Source organism: Danio rerio, chromosome 15 (genome assembly GCF_052040795.2).
Source record: "Danio rerio strain M-AB ecotype USA chromosome 15, GRCz13ab, whole genome shotgun sequence".
Lineage (NCBI taxonomy): Eukaryota > Metazoa > Chordata > Actinopteri > Cypriniformes > Danionidae > Danio > Danio rerio.
Window position 1 is genome coordinate 24,848,607 of NC_141035.1, and position 19,371 is coordinate 24,867,977.

Here is a 19,371-nt window from a genome sequence, read left to right on the forward strand (position 1 = left end):
TATGTTAAGTGGAGAGTCGCCGTGTGTATCCACTGTTTGTTTAATCTCTGCTGATAAAGGCAGACGGCACACGGCCAGTGGAACTTTCTGTAGTGTGCAATCAACTGAAGGACAGAGAGAGCTGTAACACTGATAGCAGCTCATGATCAGCTTCTTCCTCCATCTGCACACAGTCTGTTCCCCCCTGAGGAATAGAGTTCAGCTCGGCATCCACTGTCAGATTACTGAGGCCTGGCACATTTAATACCACTCAGAAATGCATTGCATGTTTAATTAGCAACTTTATCTATGTTTGTTGTACAGACTCGTTAACAACAATCTTATAGCATGGATCCAAGCAAGATATTTGTTTATAAATGCTGATTTATATAAACAATAAAAAAATTACATGTTCAAAATTTCTTAAGGTAAGAAATTATTTTAATTCAATAGGATGCATACCTTTATAATAATAATCATCATCACTGGAGGAATGATGGCGTCTCTGCCATGACATGAATGAAAAGCTTTTAAAATATATATATATTAAAATGAAAATCCACTCATTTTTAAATTGTAACAATATTTCCGAATATTACTGTTTTTACAGTATTTTTGACTAAAAACTAGCCCAGTAGAATGCTATAGTAATAACAACGCTATATCACGACAATTTGTAACTTTCTGATTTAGTGGCTTAAGCTGCTGTCACACTGAGCATGCGAAATTCTGTAGTACGGCACTGTGAAATGGGGCGGCAGAGTTAAACAAGATGATTAGACACTTAAAAAAAGCGAGCAATTGGTCAATATAATACATTTCTGTCCAGAGAGGTAATATTTCGATCCTTGATTGGTCTCTTGCAGTCAAGTGATGCAATTTTATAGGTCAGAGTTCACCAAGCTGGAACTTTGCAATGCAGTGAACTGCAAAACTTGTCGCACAAAGAAAGGAAGTCTATGAGAAAAAAAGTCCAGTGTGATCGCTGCTTAATTCTTATCAATTGGTTTGATCTTATTCATACAATTTAGTACTATTTGCTTATCCTGCAATGACAGTTGGGTTTAGGGGTAGGGTTTGGTGCCATACCTCTTTTTAAAAAATCAAACATTTTCATAACAAGTGAACTAGCCACTAAACTGACAATACGTAAAATAGTTATGTTTCCTTGTGAGATCAGGCTGAAAAATAAAAATAGATTCTTTAAATTAATCTCCTTCATGTGAGTTTTTTTTTTCATCTGACATTTTGTTTTGTTTCTCTGCCACATTGCTCTGCTTTATATGTGTGATGTATTTGGCCCATGAACATTCCCTGCATGTTATCAAACTGTAATAAGACAATTCAATCTTATCTTAATGTTAAAACAGCTGTCATAACAATATTTATAAATATGTGGACCTTTTAGGATTCGCAGAAGCTATGGAAAATAAAACTATAATACAGGAAATACGTTAGGAACATTGTTATTGTTTACATCCCTCAAAATGGTCTATAACCGCACATTAAACATCTTCTCACTGGCTGTAAATGACAAACCAAATCCACTGTTGCTGGAACTGTAACTTGTTAGATCAGGGCACAGTATTAGACTGTAATGTTAGATTATTCAACCATTTGCAAACATGATCCCTCACGCAGTCAGACGCTTGTCCTCATCTTTGTCCATGTGTTTGCTCTGCTTCTTCTTGCTGCTGGACTGTCCTGTTGCAAGCATGTTTTTCTCTGGTGCTCCTCCTACATCTGGTTTGCATTTGCTGAGTGTCTGGATGTCTTCATCAGGACCCGATCGCTGACCTGAGCTCAGTTTAGAAAGCCTGTCTCTCATCTCCTTCAGTCTCTGATCCACCGGACACTTCTTCAGCACCAGCAGCATCTGTTCATCCTACAAACAGACAGCGTGACAAACACATGTTATGTCTGAATGCATTTACAGGGTTCCCACTCTTTTTCACTGATCATTTTCCTACTCATTTTAAATGTCACAATGGGAACAAAAGACAAGGACCACAGATTTAAAGCCTTAAAGGGATAGTTCACCATAAAATATGCCACAGCCATATAACCTTGCAGCCTAAGACTGGATACTCACTGAAGTTAAACTAAGCCTAGTCAGTATATGGACGGGAGACCACATGATGGGAGACCAAAGTAGGTTGCTGTTGGAAGTGGTGTTAGTGAGGCCAGCAGGGGGCACTCAACCTGCAGTCTGTGTAAGTCCTAATGCCCCAGTAGAGTGAAGGGGACAATATACTGTCAGTGAGCACAGTCTTTCAGATGAGACATTAAATCATGGTCCTGACTCTTTGTGGTCATTAAAACTCCCATGGCCCTTCTCATAAAGAGCAGGGGTGTAACCCCAGTGTCCTGGCTAAATTTTCACCATTGGCCCTCACTGATCATGACCTCCAAATTACCTCCACCCACTGAATTTTCTTTATCACTGTCTCTCCACTCCATCTAATTCTGGTGTGTTGTGAACACACTAGCACCGTTGTCCTGTGGCTGCCATCGCATCATACAAGTGGATGCTGCCCACTGGTGGTGATGTGGAGAGGACACCCCCCCAACCCCCCCCTCACCCCTCATGATTGTAAAACACTTTGGGTGTATGACCATACACGATACTGTACATGGAAGAGTCAGACTGTCTGTTACCTGTAGCGGACTGTCAGACTTTGCCTTGTTGTTCTCTGGTGGGTTGTGTGTGTGTGCTGGTCTGCTAAGATCAGACGAGAGCTGCTGGTAAACTTCATCAAGTCTGTTGATTTCTCTTTCCACACATAGCACCTGAAGCACAGGTATAAAGAAAAAAGATGTGTATCTCTGTAAGCATTTATTTCTTAAAATAAATCAATCATAAGATGTGAAGGTGCATTCACTCACTGGGACTTCAGTTTTTAGGCCAGATTGCCCTTGTCCTGAAACAACAATGTAGAAAGCAGAAATAAACACTGCACCAATGCTCAAATATTGGCTTGGCAAAAAGGAATTATGTGTCTAAACCATAAAGCTTAGATAAACTGAATGACAATGCTTTTTATTTCACACCGCTCATATACAGTAGTTTACCCAAGATTAACGCTCATAAAAGCTATGTGTATATATATATATATATATATATATATATATATATATATATATATATATATATATATATATATATATATATATATATATATATATATATATATATATATATATAATTTTATATGTAAAATTATGCATCAGTCACATAAAATAACTGCTGCAGTATATGTTTGTTAAAAAATTATAAAGCAAGTCATCATCTCTCACCATCTGCATGTCTGTCTTTCAGAGTGGGTTTTAGTTCCTGGAGGAGCTGTTCCAACTTGAAGTATTTATAGACTTGAAGTCTAAAAATCAATGGGGGAAGTAAGTTAATGTGCTCTTTATATTAATATGTGCTTAAAGGTAAAGTAACCCAAACTATTGCAACCCTTAGTCATCCTGGTGTTGTTCTTATACTATATTACCTTGTTTCTTTTTTGGACCACATATATTTTGATGATTTGTTTCTTGATTTCTTCATTGTGTTTAAATCACCTAATATCACAGATTGCTTTCTGCATTTTTTTTTTTATCCCTAGCTTTAATAAATACTTTTACAGCTCAGGCTTTTTGCTTAGCACCAAATGAGAAATTTGTTTAAAAAAAATATATATATAAAAAAATATATATATACACTTTCTTATATATGCACTCCCTATAAGAAATATATTTCCATACATTTTTTGCTTTTGTGGTCCAAAAGGGCATACAACATTGGAACAGCACCAGGATGAGCAAACAATTAGATAAATAAAAGAATTAACAAAAATTCACAATTTAAATGTTAAATACAAAGACTGGTCACTAACCTCTCTGCCAGCAGGTTTGGTGCAAAATGGGTTTCGATTGGTATTTTTACACTAAAGAAGTCCTCTACCAAAGTTCCAAAGGCCTGTGGAATGCTTTCCTCACCCACCTATAGTAAAATAAGGTCTGTTATATACTGACTTCATATATATTTCAAGCTTATATGAATTAAATATATGCCCTACCTTTCCTTTCCTCTGGTCCTCGGTGAAAGAGTAATGATACAACTGCATGCTTAATGCGGATATGGCAGAGTGAAAGGCCTTCATGAAGTCAAGAGATTTTGAGCCTGTGATATATTATATAGAGAAGAACAATATTTATGGCTGAATTGCTTTGCTGTCCCTCGACCTTTTAATACATTGTAGATGTTACTAAAAGTTACTTATAGCTTTAAAAAAAATTCATAAGCATCATAAACTTTTATGATTTTATTACATTTTTTATTTATTGTTATACTACTTTTCAAATGTTTATGATCAACAAGTTGTTTCAATAATGGTAATAATATAATATTAATAATTCCACATTCAAATGAATGCATTTTATTAAAATGTGAAGCAAGGACATTATAATGTAAAACATAATGTATAACATATAATATACACAGTATACTTAAACAGAAAACATTTATTTTTAAATGGCAAAAATATTTAAAAATATTGCACTTTTTATTGTATTTGTGATCAAACAAACACAGTTTTGGTGAACATGAACCATGTATTATATGTATTATGTATTACATGTATTTTATATATTTATTTTTTTTCATAAAAATCTCTCCTACCTGAGCTTATATAGGCCATAGAGTGCAAGAGAATGGAGATGAACTGGCCAGCATTTTGAAGCTTCTTCTCTAGGATGTACAGGATTTGATTGGCTGTGTCGTAGTAGAAGTCTTTATGGCAGTAGGCCAGCAGGTTGTCGCAGTGAGAGACTGGCACAGCTCTGGCCAACAGCAGCATGACAGGAGGGAAGGCACAAGCTCTGTTTAGCAAGCGCACAACATGGCAGCCAAACAGGAAGACAGTAAAATGCTGAGGAGAGAGACTGTCAAGAGCAACCGGGATCAGGTGTGACGCCTCACTCTCCTCTGAGCTGATAATCACTGAAGGAGAAGAAGGAAAGCAGATGTAGACTGTTACAAAAACTCTAAACCAGTAGAGGCTTTTATATCTCACATAAAACAGACAATTACAAGAATACCGTTTATATGAATTATATATTTTTAAATGTATTATTTACAATTTTATTTTGATTATAAGTAAGGAATAAATTACATCCAGTCGGTTATTATCACAGAATGGCATCCGACAAGTTTATCAGCTCGGCAGTTGTATAAGACTGAAGGAATTTATTCTGCGAAAACAACTGCCTGAATGTACTTTATCCTGCATGGTTTACATTACATGGCTACTTGCCACAAAACATAAAAATTAGACACAAAACATTGTATGAGCAGTAATAGATATTAAATGTTTAATTAAACCAAAGCTGGCAGAGACTAAAAATGGCTGAATGGAGCATACACTAATCTATATACATTATTCATTCACAAAATGATGCCAAACAGTCAAAAACAGAAGCGGGACAAACAAGCATATAACTATGGATGTGAGCATATTCAGTGACTGTCATTCAAAGTATCCTGATGAACCTGTGTTATTAGTTTCAGCTGTTGTTTTCTAGGAATAACATACCTTGGAATGTTGGGACTGACTAATCAGAATCAAGTATTCCAGACAGCTGTCTAATAAGCATAATTAATTTACATTTTGTCAAAACATCCATACCAATAACAATGTTTAAGCAAGACACTGCAAGTGAACGGTTAAAATATTAGACTAAAGTTGACCATACATTCATAGTTGATTGATTGCATTAAGAACTGCATACATCTTTTTTACAAGTCCTCTAACAGTGTTTTCATTTGTAAATGAGCCTTGATCTAATTAAATAATGCTTTAATTTGCACACTTTTATTGTACACAACCTGGACATTGGAGCAAGTATTGTTATAACGCTTGTTATTAAAACACTTTTTATTTTCTTTTTTGACAGTTTCTTTGCAGAGAGGACTATGTAAATCTCTTTTTATCACCCCATTAATGTGGAAAAGTATTGAAAAGCCAGAAAATAATACATTAAAATTTTTTATTTATTAAATAAAAGAAACAAAAAGTCAAATGTATATAATCTGACATATAATGTATCCCTCAGTAAAAACTTTGAGAATACAAATGTGAATATTGCTGTGGAGTTTGGACTATGTAAAATTTACTAGGCTGGGGATTTATGGGTCAGTGCAGAAGAAACAAAACTTTTAAAAAGACCTTCAAAAATATGTATTTTCCTTGAAATCTACTGACAAATTGATAAAGGATACAACTAAAACACTAAAAAGTGCATTTTAGATATTTATTTCCCCCTTAGACTAAAAAAAAAAAATCTATGAAAAGCCCAAAAGCACAAAATTCATGCACATTGACAGTTGCCTGACTTTTGCTTGCAGTGTTTCACCTTCAGCCCACTAAGCAATATTAAACATTAAATCCAAATGTACAAAAGTGTACCTACCATCCTCTGTTTCAGACGTTTGACTAAGAGTCTGGAGACATTCCTTTATTTCCTGCAGTGTTTTGGAGAGAGGCGTCAGAGACACGATCTTGGCCAGTTCCTCTTCACTCACGCAGGGGATTGTGCTCTGCTGTTGATCTGACAGACGAGAGCATGTTCTGTTAGCACAGCAGAAGGTCCAACACTGCAGACTGGGTTTAATAAACTCAAACCTGGATCTGAAGAAGCTGCCTCTGTATCAGCACCCACTTTAAACTCTGTCATGTCTGCGGGGGAAAACTAGAAAATAAAGAAAAAAAGAATGCTTCATGTAATAATTCAGGTGGATCTGAAAAATCATTATTGATATGCTCTTGTGTCGATATAGAGCTACTGTTTATGACTTTTTTTTTTCTTTACGTCTGTGGACATAAAAGCTTTCGACTGGCGCGTCCAGATTAGATTCAGTGTGCGATTTGTAAATGAATCATCTTCATTATGTGAACTGGATTAACTTATTCATTAAAAAATAAATTCAAGGATTGCTTTAATTTTAATTATGTACTTTATTATTTTTTATAGTGTAACTTTTTTATATATTTAAAGATTTATTTTTAGTTTGGGTTTTTACATTTGTTTAGATTTCAGAAATCAGAAAATGTGTTTATTTATTGCAAATTCAGTCATTTTTTATACTGCTGACTAAATTTGTTTACTTAGATATCAAGGCAACATTTTTATTTGTGCTCAGTTATATTATTCATTGTTTTTCCTTTAGCTTAGCCCTATATTTATCAGGGGTCACCACAGTGGAATGAACCACTAACTATTCCAGCATTTTATGCAGTGGTGTGCCCTTCCAGTCACAACCCAGTACTGGAAAACACCCTTTCACCTTTACACACATACTCATACACTTCAGCCAATTTTGATTATCCAATTCACACATGTCTTTGAACTGTGAGAGTAACCGGAAAACCTTGAGGGTAACCGGAAAACCTAGAGGGAACCCGCATGAACACGAGAAGAGCATGCAAAGTCCCCACAGAAATGCCCACTGATCCAGCCAGGACTCAAACCAGCGTCTTTATTGCAGTGAGGCAAAAGTTCTAACCACTACTGTGCCACAGTTATATTATTTATATTGTTATTATTATTGTTATTATTATTATTATTATAGTTTTCATCTACTTGTTTTGTTTTATTTCAGCTTCCTGTATATATAACAGTTTAAGGCAGGGGTGTCCAGACTCGGTTCTGGAGGGCCGGTGTCCTGCTGAGTTTAGCTCCAACTTGCTTCAACACACCTGCCAGGAAGTGTGTCTAGTATATCTACTAAGAGCTTGATTAGATGGCTCAGGTGTGTTTGATTAGGGTTGGAGCAATGGCCCTCCAGGACGGAGTTTGGACACTCCTGGTTTAAGCTATAAAGATACAGAAAGTACTGTAGCTTTTGGCACTCTCACGTATTTTATGGTATAATAATAAAAAAAAACATCTGTCCTGCGGCAGAACAATATTTTGGTTCTGTTTAAATAAAACATTCATACTAGTTTTTAAATTATTTATATAACAGTAGTTGTCTGATGCACAACTGTAGATGTCAGCTCTCAACCTCCCCATCCAAAACAGGCTCTAGTTAACCAGTTTAAATTAAAAGAGCTGCAGGTTGACAACAGTATTTTGAGCTGAAGAGTATAAAGCAGCGCTCACACTGCACTTTTCACCACATAGACGTCCATAAATACACATGCCACTGCAGCAGACCGGAAATGCAAGCTCGAGCGACAAGTTTCGCATTTCATAGGTGCATCCAAACTCTGTCCTGGAGGGCCGGTGTACTGCATAGTTTAGCTCCAACTTCCTTCAACACACCTGCCTGGAAGTTTTTTGTATACCTAGTAAGATCTTGATTAGTTTATTCAGGTGTGTATTAATGGGGTTGGAACTACAATATCCAGGGCACCGGTTCCCCAGGACCGAGTTTGGGCACCCCTGATATACATGGTCCATCCTTGAAAATAAAATGAGCAATAAGAAGCCATTTCTAGGTTTTGTATCTATTCAAACCACTAAAAAAGCCATGTCAATGTTGATTTGGGTTTTATTACAGAAACTTTATTGTTAGTAGACTGTGTCCTCGTTAATGTTTCTTTGTTTTTAAAAACAGTGTTGTAAAATGCTTAAGTGTGGTCCATGATGAGTACTTTTTGCACCATGGTTAGAAAATTTACCGTTTTTATAATTAAATATATAATTAGAAAAATTTTTAAAGGATCATTTGTGAAGCAAGAACGGCATTTCCTCACAAGGTTAAACAAATATTGATTTTATTTTCATTATCTCACTAAAATCACAAAATAACTCTAGTTAATCACAAGCCCATTTCAATCTCTATTTAACTAACCTGATTGTATACAGTATGCAGTTCGCTCTCTCGAGTGTCTCTGTGACTGTGTGTAGCTATGCTGTCCTGTTGTTGCCAGATCTCTCCATTCATCCTGCACAAAACGCCATCCAGCGACCTCAACACAGCCTCCATCAGCCCCATCCACGGCTCCGCTAAAAATACATACAGTACTGTACATTCACTGACATCAGACTGTTGAGGACGAAGACACATCAAAATTAAAGCAAACCCCTGACTCACCATGAGCAGTTTCTCTTTTCACCTGCAAGTCATTGTCCAGTATTTTTTTCAGCTGGTTCAGTTTTGAGGGTTCCATATTGTCTAGTGTGTCCTGAAAATTTAAAACCCACAATTTTATTACAGTTATCAAGACTGAATGTGTTATCATTTTCCATTTAAATGCAATGCTTCTCTTTTTATATTTGACCTATCTTACCTTCAGAGTATCAATTTGCTGGCACATGTTTTTATAAAATTCCTGTGTATCTTTGCGGTGTTTTGCCATCTGGGATGCCAGATGCAAATTTTGATCCTCTAACTTGTCATACAAAGTTTTCACATTGAACTCCTCCAACTCCATAAGCGTAGCTCTAAAACCTTCACATGTTGGTTTAGTGTGTTATTTGACAGAATTCACCAGTCTGTATGTTTTGTTATGTGTTATTAATGTTGTGTATATCGGTTACCTCCTTTGCAAACAGCAGGTTCCTCTGATTCTGCTCCCTCTCCCACTCCTCTCAGACCGAGCGACTCAGAGCTGTCCACACTACAACACAACACCAGCACACTCAAAACGGCACACAGTATTGATCACTGTAACAAGTAAACTCAGACACTGCAACATTATGTGGTATAAAAATGAACATTCCATTTTAGATTAACTTTAAGTTGCCATTATATGAAAGAAAAGGTATCGTAAACATAATTAAAAAGAATTGCATTAATAAATATCAAATATTGACCACTATATTGTAGATGTTGGCTATGAGTTGATATTTAAGATATTCAAAGTCTATATTAGATATTCATTCATTCATTTTCTTTTTGGCTTAGTCCCTTTAATAATCAAGGGTGGCTACAGCAGAATAAACGGCCAACTGCCCTTGGTGCCCTTCTAGCCACAACCCAACACTGGGAAACACCCATACACTCCTGCATTCACACACATACACTACAGCCAATTTAGCCTATTCAATTCACCTATACCGAATGTCTTTGGACTTGTGGGGGAAACCGGGGCTCTGACTATGCTTTGGATTACCTACATGCTCCTGTCCCTGTTTCCAATTCTTAATAAACTGCATTTGGACCCTCAACCCCGCTGTCCTAGACTCATTACAGATGTGATGACTAAGTTATCTCTCAAATGATATTTTGATTCAAATATAGACCCAAGAGTATAACATTTTACTGTCAGCCAATTTCCAAAAAATGAAATATAGGTGCCTCTTTTTTATTCTTGCATGTTCTAGAAAATGCCTGTAACGGACACCAAGCAACCCGAGTGGTAAGTAGCTGACGTACCCATCAGTATTATAAATATATTCAATAGGAACACTGGGTTCACCCAAGCTCCGCCACTTAGGCTTCGGCCTCCCTTGAGCGATGAGGTGGGACCGATTAGGCCTCAAGACAAGAGCAGAGGCCGTCAACACTATTATCAACAACACCAGCAGGGACAATATCCCTATGGAGAAACACCAAGCACAGTATATCAATATTTCAGTTAGAAAAAAATGCCACTGTTTGTTTGTTTACTGGCTTACCTATGATGAGCCCCCAGTCTGGAAGCAGGTTTAATTTGTGTTGTTTGACAATGCCATGTCGCACAAGTTGTGCAGGGGTCGTGGGCTGAAATGCAGCTGTGGTGGGGTTGCACTCTGAGCCCTGCTCCCTTACAACCACTATCAGACTCCAGTCAGGCACTGCATTATCCAGGAACACATATTTTCCTGGCTCCATGAACACATGGGCAAATCTAGATAGATAAATCACATAATGAGAGCTACATTATATAAACTATTACCTAGAGTTAAAGTCTGCTTCAGCTCCACTGATAAAGGGTGTCCCTCAGGGTGTCTTTGGTTCTTAGACCACTATTCATCATTTATATCTATCCACTTGGTGTTTTTTTGTTTGTTTTGTTAAAGGAACACTCCACCTTTTTTATTTATTTTTAATAAGGCTCAACGTTCACAAGTCTCCTAGAGTTAACCACATATTTGAACCATATTTGAATACTTTCAAAAATGCACTATACAAATAAAGCAATGTCTTTAACTTATTTTGTTGTACCTGCTAGAATTTAGCTGTGTATGTGTGACGAGATGCTGCAGACGTCTGAAGGCCCCAAAATCCCAGCCAGGGTTACTGCTGAACAGGTGGTCCTTCTGATAGACTGGGAAGTGACTGTGGTGGCGATCTGAATAAAAAAAAATATTAAAAAACTGCATATCACTACAATAGTTTATTTTACTGACCCTACAATTTAATGTAATTATTCAAATAACAGAAATATTTTTTATGCACAGATCATTATGAATTAATATATGACTCACAAAGAGCTAAACCTTTCATTCAAGATACTGAATCAGCTGTAAATAGTCACACTCATTAATATAATCTTTAATATTAAAATAATAAAAGCTTTTGGATTAATGTATTATCTATATTAGTGCTGTATTTGACAAAGTCATACCAGTATGGTTAATGGTGAGCTGAAAGATGAGCATGTCATTTGGAGACAGACATGCTATGGGATTTGGAATTCGTGGAAGAGGCATAGAAACCTCATTCTGATCAGCATGTCTTTTCCTCCTGAAATCTTTCTCCAGAACTTCAACTGGTTCTACATGGACATACATTAAGCATTAAAAATACTGTATGAATTCTAGACCATCCTGATAACTATAAAACTGGTTTCATGAAAACCAGTCCTTATTAAAGTGTTTAATGCTTTTTTTTATGTTTACATGGAAAAGTTTAAAAATCAGTTCAATTTTCTAATGATATACAGTACATTGAAGCACCAGCTCTTTTCTTATAGTCTCTGAAATGGTTTGCTTTCATAGCACAGAATTCATTGAAAACATGAACCAAACTCTTTGGCCTCAGTAACAACTTCAGTGTTTGACAGTCAATAAATGCTGGCATTTTGGAAGTCTATTACAAACCTTTCACAGGAAGTAAGACTAAATTTAGTGACTAACTTCAGGCAGTCCAAAATCCTTTTGGGCTGTTTGCCTTTTGAAAGATTTTAAACATTGAAACTTTACCTTTCAAAAATCTACATTACGAATTACATGTGAATATAGGACACTTGTTTGTGGTTTTAGCCCTGTACTTAGCGAGGCTTGTGGAAAATGCTTGAGTGAAATAAAAAAAAAAGTAGTTCACCTCTCAGTAAAGAGTCAATAAGTATAGGGTCTTTTAGAATCCAACCAAACACTCCCTCAGGAGCAAACTGGGCAAAATGGATCCTTCCTATGTTCTTGATGTGAACATCAGGTCCTAGTACATTTATCATATTCTAAATGAAAAATGAAACAAAGTTAAATTTACAATGAGTTCCCATGACTGATACATAACAGTACAGAGTTTCTCTATCAAGTCCTGAACTCACTCTGCTCCAGGTTTTGCTTTCATCTGTGGTTTTAATTCTCAATGTCAGCTGTCCGTTTGTATCCAGTCTGACTGAGAGCTCCGGCAGTGCAGACACACATGAAGAATTACACAGCTCCTCCACTGAAACATATCTCTCGCACTGACAACTGCACAAAAAACACATCACTCTAAACAAAAATCATCACAATAATGTAAAAAAGTATGGTTCACAGTTATTGTTTACTTTATAACAGTATAAAATTCATGAAACACTGAAACATTTTTTAAGATGTCAATAGATCTGTGTCAACCAGTGTGCAATTATCTGGCTTTATAAGATCAATTGAACTCCTTTTTACGCAAATCCTTCTACTTTATATTAGGTGATCTTAACTACTATGTACTTGTATCAAACAATAAATACAATGTACTCACTGTGTTCATAATGTATTGCAAAACACTTCTGGTGCTCTTGAGGTAGGACAAATGTACGTTTAGAGACTGATTTGGTGGTATGAGAAGCTTTAATTATGGTTAATGGTTATGGTGTCAGGGATAGTCAACTTTGTAATTACAGATGTAATTCCATGCAAGTATTTAATCAATCATAAGTACAATGTAAAAACATGCATCTACTCAATAAGCACATTGTAAAAAATGTATTTCAGTGTAAGTACATACACTTAAGGCCACCTAATATAAAGTGGGACCCACTTTTTTAATCCAAGATGTGAAAAAACACTGCTGAGACAGGTGGGCTTCTCGACACTTTAAGATAATAATAGACAGAGTGCAAACTTACATTCCCATCTCTACATCTAGGGTCCCACCCTGAGGTCCACATGTGATGTTACAGGAGTAGGTGGACGGAGCAACACATTCCATAGTAGAGGCTAGTCTGGCCTGACCTGCCCCACAGCGCTTCTTCACCTACACAGAGAGCAGATCTGCTGTACTGTCTGTTCACACAGCTATACTGAAGACTCATGGGGCTAAAGTGCACTAGACTCACCTCAGGCTGACAGTCCAGCGGACTGTCTGCAGAAGAGCTTTTAAAATCCAACTCATTGTAGAAAACAAAACCTGTCTTACACAAGCACGACCCGTCTGAGTACTGGAACGCACGGTTTTTGCCTGTGCAGGTACAAGAGGACGCCCCTATGAAAAGAAACACAACAAGTATGTTACATGGTCTGGATTGTTATTTGTTTTTGGAAAGACCTTTATAATCCTCACATGACACGTTTTATACATGTAATTCGCTCTGTTATGGCATTTTAAATGCTAAGACATTGCATTTAGATGTCTTTGTTATGACTAAATTGAGATAAGTCCACATACATTTACATAAAATACATGATAACCCGTCAGTGTCTTTGTGTCGACAACTTGATATTACCAAGACAAAATAACTCATAAATCTGTCATAAACATGATATAGAAGATCAATTATCAAACTTAAGAAACAACTTTGTATGATAATATTACATTAAACTTAAAGTGGTTGGCTTTGACACTGGCTGTCATGAGGTCATTATCATTGTTTATAATACTTTTTTTCCAGAAGGTCAGCTAAGACAATTAGTTTTAAAATATATATATAAAAAATATGAACAAGTGTTAAAGAAATGAAATTAATCATCCAATAACAGTAATAATAATTAAAATTGACACAATTGTATTTCTTATGTGATTTGCAAAATCGTGCTTTTTTAGCTTATTTTTTTTTTCTTAAATGTGTTTTTATTGAACATGTTAGATACAGGGGCAAAGCAGTGGCGCAGTAGGTAGTGCTGTTGCCTCACAGCAAGAAGGTCGCTGGATCGCTGGTTCGATCCTCGCCTCAGTTGGCGTTTCTGTGTGGAGTTTCTCCCTGCGTTCGCGTGGGTTTCCTCTGGGTGCTTCGGTTTCCCCCATTTTCCAAAGGCATGCTCTAAATCCATCAAACCTCTTTTCTTGCAAAAGAGCATTTTCTATCAGGCTCCTATAATTAGGTTCTGAAGTTTCATTTTATATGCAATGAAAAGGTTCTTAGCTGGTAAAAATGACTTTTTTCATAAATGTCACTATAAGTTGTGTCTGAATCTTGAATCTGGTTTGCTGATAGCCGCGATATATTTAAGTAATATCAGCATCCATACATGCTTTTTTACCCTTTTTGTATTACTCCGCTCACATACATACAGCCAGCTACAAGCAGACACTACAGTTTGACAAATATTACTGCTGTCAGAGAACAAATACTTTTGGGGCTTTTTTAGTCGAGGATGTAGTTGTTAAGATTGCAACTATGCTGTTTATTTGCAAGAATAGTGCCTATTTTATAATATTTTATAATATTTCTGTGAGAAAGCTTGTCGGTGACAGTTGACATTTTCTATCCACAAGATGTCGACAGAACCGTATAATAAGCCCTTACGCTTAGAAGCTATAACAGTCTGATTTCTAACTATAGCAGACCAAATCAATATTAAACTGGCAAGCACATCTGCCAACATTTCCGTTTTTCATGGGAGTATCCTGTATTTCAGACCAGTCACCCGCAAACATCCCGTTTTTATTTCTTCTCAAAAAAACTCCCGTAATTTCACCCACCCCCCTCTTTGGTACAGTCTGTAAACTAAACACCCCCGGGTTACCAACTTTGGTAGAGTACCCGATCGAAGCGGCTGCCCAAAACCTGTTGCATCCTGTTCTCAACCTCAACCCCGAACAGAGACATGTTGGCAGGTTAGATGATCTCTCACTTTGGTATGTTGTAGTGCTGAATTTATACCAATTTTCTCCCATATCAGGAATGTGTGTTGCGTTGGCAGATTGAAATAAGCAAAGTCTGCACGTGTTTAGCGTTTTTCCTTATCGCAAACACAACAGCAGTCTGGTAACGTTTGTGGATTCGTTACTTTCACAACAGAGAAATACTGTAGACTGTAACACTGTAAGAAGATAACTCTGTAGATTGATGGCATTTCATGTCACGTTCAGCCTTATAATATTAAAGTTTAAGCAAAATCAGCAGTTTTGTCAACACTTTAGACAGAGTCATTCAAACATTAGCTCTAAAGTGACGTTGGTGAATTAGTAACGGCTTCTGCTGTTTTGACGTCAGCTGCAGATGTGAATGAATGTCAGAAGAAAGTAGTTCCTAATAAAAAAAAGGGTTTATAGATTTTTGATTTTCCTATTTATATACAGGATTATGCTGTTGAACTGTTGTATAAACGCAATATCACACTCGAAGCAGAGCGATATGCCTGTATATGAGCACTGGTGGGACGCTAAGGCACTCGGCCTACAGCCTTTTCTCAGTTGGCATTTTCACAATAATAAAATAAAATCTCAAACTGAAGCAAAAATCTTATATTGAGTTATCCAGTCAAAATTTTTAGGAAGAAAAGTATAAATGAACACTTTATTATAATCTGAGATATGCCCCAGATAGCAGACCTAAGTTAAATCAACATTGAATAAATGTTAGGCCCTGGGGCATTTTTTTTTATCTCACAAAAGTGTATATATACACTTATATAGGTAAAAAAAAAATAGTATATGTGGGTGGGCCGTTATCGGCGTTAATGTGCTGCGTTTACACGAGACTTTTACCACGCGAAAAAAAATAAAAATAACAACAATAATAATAATAACAATTATATATATATATATATATATATATATATATATATATATATATATATATATATATATATATATATATATATATATATTGTTGTTATTATTATTATTGTTAAGTAATGACATAATATGTAACATTATTATTGTTAAGTAATGACATAATATGAACAACATCATATTTTAAGTCTGTAAAATAAACTATTAAAAGTGCTGATGATTGTGATAGTAAGTGTTGTATTGGTGTCCTTCAGGTTGTATCTAAGCTTTAATGCGCTTTTTAAATAAATAAATAAAAAGCAAAGCAGCTGCTTGCCATCACGACAGCAATAAGATCCAATGGACAGCCTGTTGCAATGGAACGTTCTATTGAGTGTCGCCTCTGGGTAATTCTAAGCTCTTTGTTTATATAAAATATGACTTAATCAATTGAAAATGGAAACCAATTATATTTGGTATATATCTTAATTTTTTTGTTTCATTTATTTGATTTTTAATTCAATTAACACATTTGAATAAGTTATATGGCAGTCAGCTTTGTATAATGATTAAATAACTACATGCTGTAGTTCAAATGACGACCAAAGACTTTCTTCCTATTTCAATTACATTTTAGTTATTCAAAAATAACTGCATGATGGTCACTTTAGATTTGATATTTTCTGGGAACTTTTTTGTTTCAGTTACACAGATTTTCCCAGTTATTTATTTTCGTTTTAGTTTTAGAAAAAAGTTCATTTTTTTAAAAATTCCATTCCACAACCCCTCATCTTATGATTGTTGAGGCAAACTAGCATGTATTTTGTGCAAACAGCATCTGAAGCTTGACTCCAAGAACAAGGTCTGACCTGCATCTGAAGTGGATGAACTCCCACAGGGGAAGCAGGCTCTCTGGGCGTTCAGGTGATTGAAGGTTCCTGGTGGGCATTTGTGACATTGCTCGAGTGATTCTGCACTGCTGCGGTTTCCATATGAGCCAGGCGGGCAGGGAACAGGATCAGAGATGCCTTGTGGACAAAAGTACCCTACTGGACAGGGTTGATCACTGTAATGGTGTGAGCCTAGTAAACAGATCATTAAATCAATAAACATCATTGTCTAGTGCTGCTATTGTTTGTGTAATGGTAGTCGTTCAGTGAAGACCTGCAGGGCAATGGTGTCCTGGAGGACAGAGGAGGCACTGGAGGTGAGGGGATCGACTGGGCCGATAGGTGCCAGCCCCACACTGGACACAGCTGCTCTCCTGAGACTTCCTCAGCCCACTGGTGTTCAGCGGCATCCAGCCATCTGGACAGGACAGCATGGCAGAGCTGTTGGCTGGGCAGTAATTTGGAAAAGTACATCTGCAAAAAGAGAAAAGTGTTATACATGTAATGTGAAGCTTTTTCGAATGTATTTGGATTAGTGTAAATGTAGCCCTAACAACTTTTTCGGTAGTAATTTGTTAATTCATGCTTCAGTGAATCAAATTTATGAATGTCTTTAAATTAAATCTAATTTATTAATAAAATGTATATGTTTTCATTGTAATGAGGGATGTTTATAGACTATTTTAGAGGTTACTGTAGGTCAAACTATTCAAATATAGGCTATATGCCTATATTTTTATAGGCATATATTTATATATATGCCTTTTTTAGGCTATATGCTGATATAAACACCTATTTTACAAGAAACATGTTTTGTGAATACTTTAGATGTCTAATGGTGCTTAAGAAATGCCAATTTCAGACTGTTGAATGATTTTTTTCCTAGCATTGATTAGCACAATTATGCATTTATAATGCTATTATGTGGGGGTCAAATGTATATTTATGGTGGTTTTAAAAAGCCAACATACTGTTATACTACATAAACTTATTATTCTTCCATCTTCTTCTTCTTAGACTAATTTCTATATGAATCTTCTCCTCTGGCTTAGGTTGCTATATCTTTTCCAATTGATCCAACATACGGATTTCCAAAAGCTGACTTGGAAAATTTGAAAAAAAGTCCCATTGACTGAACACTGGACCAAACTTTATGACCTCATAGCTTTGCACCAGACTGTCACACAGACTTCAGGTTGGGCTCATTTAAGTCAGACTACCAATCTGCCAAGCACTGATGACCTTTTAACTTACTAGCCACATACTAGCAACCACTAATGGCACCCTAGAAACTGTCCCATGGACTTCTATTGTAAAAAAAACTGCCGTTGACTTGGAAATGCATTGGACATGCTAACAATATACCAATCCATACTAACAATACACCAATCCATACTAAAACAAACTAACAATATTCCAATCCATTATAAAAACATATTAACAAACATAAGTGTCATACTAGCAACATGCTAATTCATACTATCAACATACTAGCAACATGTTAATTCATATTAAATTCATGCAAACAACATGCTATTTTGTGCTAGAAACATGCTATTTTATACTAGAACCATGGTAGTTTATGTTAGCAACCGCCTAGCAACAACTCTGAACACCTTAGCAACCACCAAACAACGCCTTAGCAACCACTCAGAACACCCTTGCAACGACCTAGCAACATCTTAGCAATGCGTTATCGACTGCTTAGCAACCACTCAGAACACCCTAGCAATCAATTAACAACCACTCAGAACACCCTAGCAACCACCTAGCAAAACCTTTGCGACAACCTAGCAACCACTCAGAACACCTTAGCAACCGCTTAGCAATGCCTTAGCAACCACTCAGAACACCCTAGCAACACCTTTGCAACCACTCAGAACACCCTAGCAACCACCTAGCAAAAAACATGCCATTCCATACTACAAACCTGCTAGCCTATATTTAATTTGATGTCCTTGGGATCAAGCGTTTATTAGGGGGGGTCAGTCCCCCCCAAAAGTGTAATTCGCACCTTGACTGACAAGCAAATTTGCCCAGTACCAATATTTGATAGCCCTTTATACTTGGCAGACACTAAATGAAGCATAAATTGAATATACATAAATAAAATATACAGCGTGTAAATTAGGGATGGGAAGATTAACCGATATGTATCGATACGCGGTCATGCGCGTGCACAATGCGAGTGCATCGGTTGAGCAGCGAGGACGAATGAAATTTTGGAAGCAAATCGAGATGCATCGGTTTTTGCAAGATGCATCGATTTTTCCGAGATACAGCTTATATTTTTAATATAGAATGTATTTTTTATTTATTAACAAGTGTTGTCAACCTGTTTTTGGCGCATAATTTAATCGACCTACATAAAGTAAGCCTTAGCAACGGATTTGCGGATGTGCACACACTACAACTCAGTGTATCAGGTGTGCGGATGAAGCTAGT

The 19,371-nt window shown here is 36.4% G+C and overlaps 1 protein-coding gene across 1 annotated transcript in view; it reads right to left on the reverse strand.

The window, feature by feature from the left end:
• Positions 1 to 257: 257 nt before the first annotated feature.
• Positions 258 to 19,371, reverse strand: part of si:ch211-286b4.4 — a 90,597-nt gene continuing 71,483 nt past the window's right edge. The window contains exons 81-103 of the mRNA XM_087284021.1: positions 17,201 to 17,400; positions 16,906 to 17,118; positions 13,440 to 13,585; positions 13,230 to 13,357; positions 12,447 to 12,594; positions 12,221 to 12,353; positions 11,523 to 11,672; positions 11,120 to 11,246; positions 10,591 to 10,802; positions 10,349 to 10,511; positions 9,511 to 9,590; positions 9,261 to 9,421; positions 9,065 to 9,155; positions 8,822 to 8,976; positions 6,648 to 6,714; positions 6,436 to 6,573; positions 4,646 to 4,966; positions 4,044 to 4,147; positions 3,861 to 3,967; positions 3,277 to 3,356; positions 2,866 to 2,900; positions 2,638 to 2,769; positions 258 to 1,864 (exon numbers count right to left, since the gene is read on the reverse strand). Coding sequence (XP_087140147.1) covers positions 1,613 to 1,864; positions 2,638 to 2,769; positions 2,866 to 2,900; positions 3,277 to 3,356; positions 3,861 to 3,967; positions 4,044 to 4,147; positions 4,646 to 4,966; positions 6,436 to 6,573; positions 6,648 to 6,714; positions 8,822 to 8,976; positions 9,065 to 9,155; positions 9,261 to 9,421; positions 9,511 to 9,590; positions 10,349 to 10,511; positions 10,591 to 10,802; positions 11,120 to 11,246; positions 11,523 to 11,672; positions 12,221 to 12,353; positions 12,447 to 12,594; positions 13,230 to 13,357; positions 13,440 to 13,585; positions 16,906 to 17,118; positions 17,201 to 17,400 — 3,343 coding nt within the window. The 3' untranslated portion in view covers positions 258 to 1,612. The remainder of the gene's footprint in view (positions 1,865 to 2,637; positions 2,770 to 2,865; positions 2,901 to 3,276; positions 3,357 to 3,860; positions 3,968 to 4,043; positions 4,148 to 4,645; positions 4,967 to 6,435; positions 6,574 to 6,647; positions 6,715 to 8,821; positions 8,977 to 9,064; positions 9,156 to 9,260; positions 9,422 to 9,510; positions 9,591 to 10,348; positions 10,512 to 10,590; positions 10,803 to 11,119; positions 11,247 to 11,522; positions 11,673 to 12,220; positions 12,354 to 12,446; positions 12,595 to 13,229; positions 13,358 to 13,439; positions 13,586 to 16,905; positions 17,119 to 17,200; positions 17,401 to 19,371) is intronic.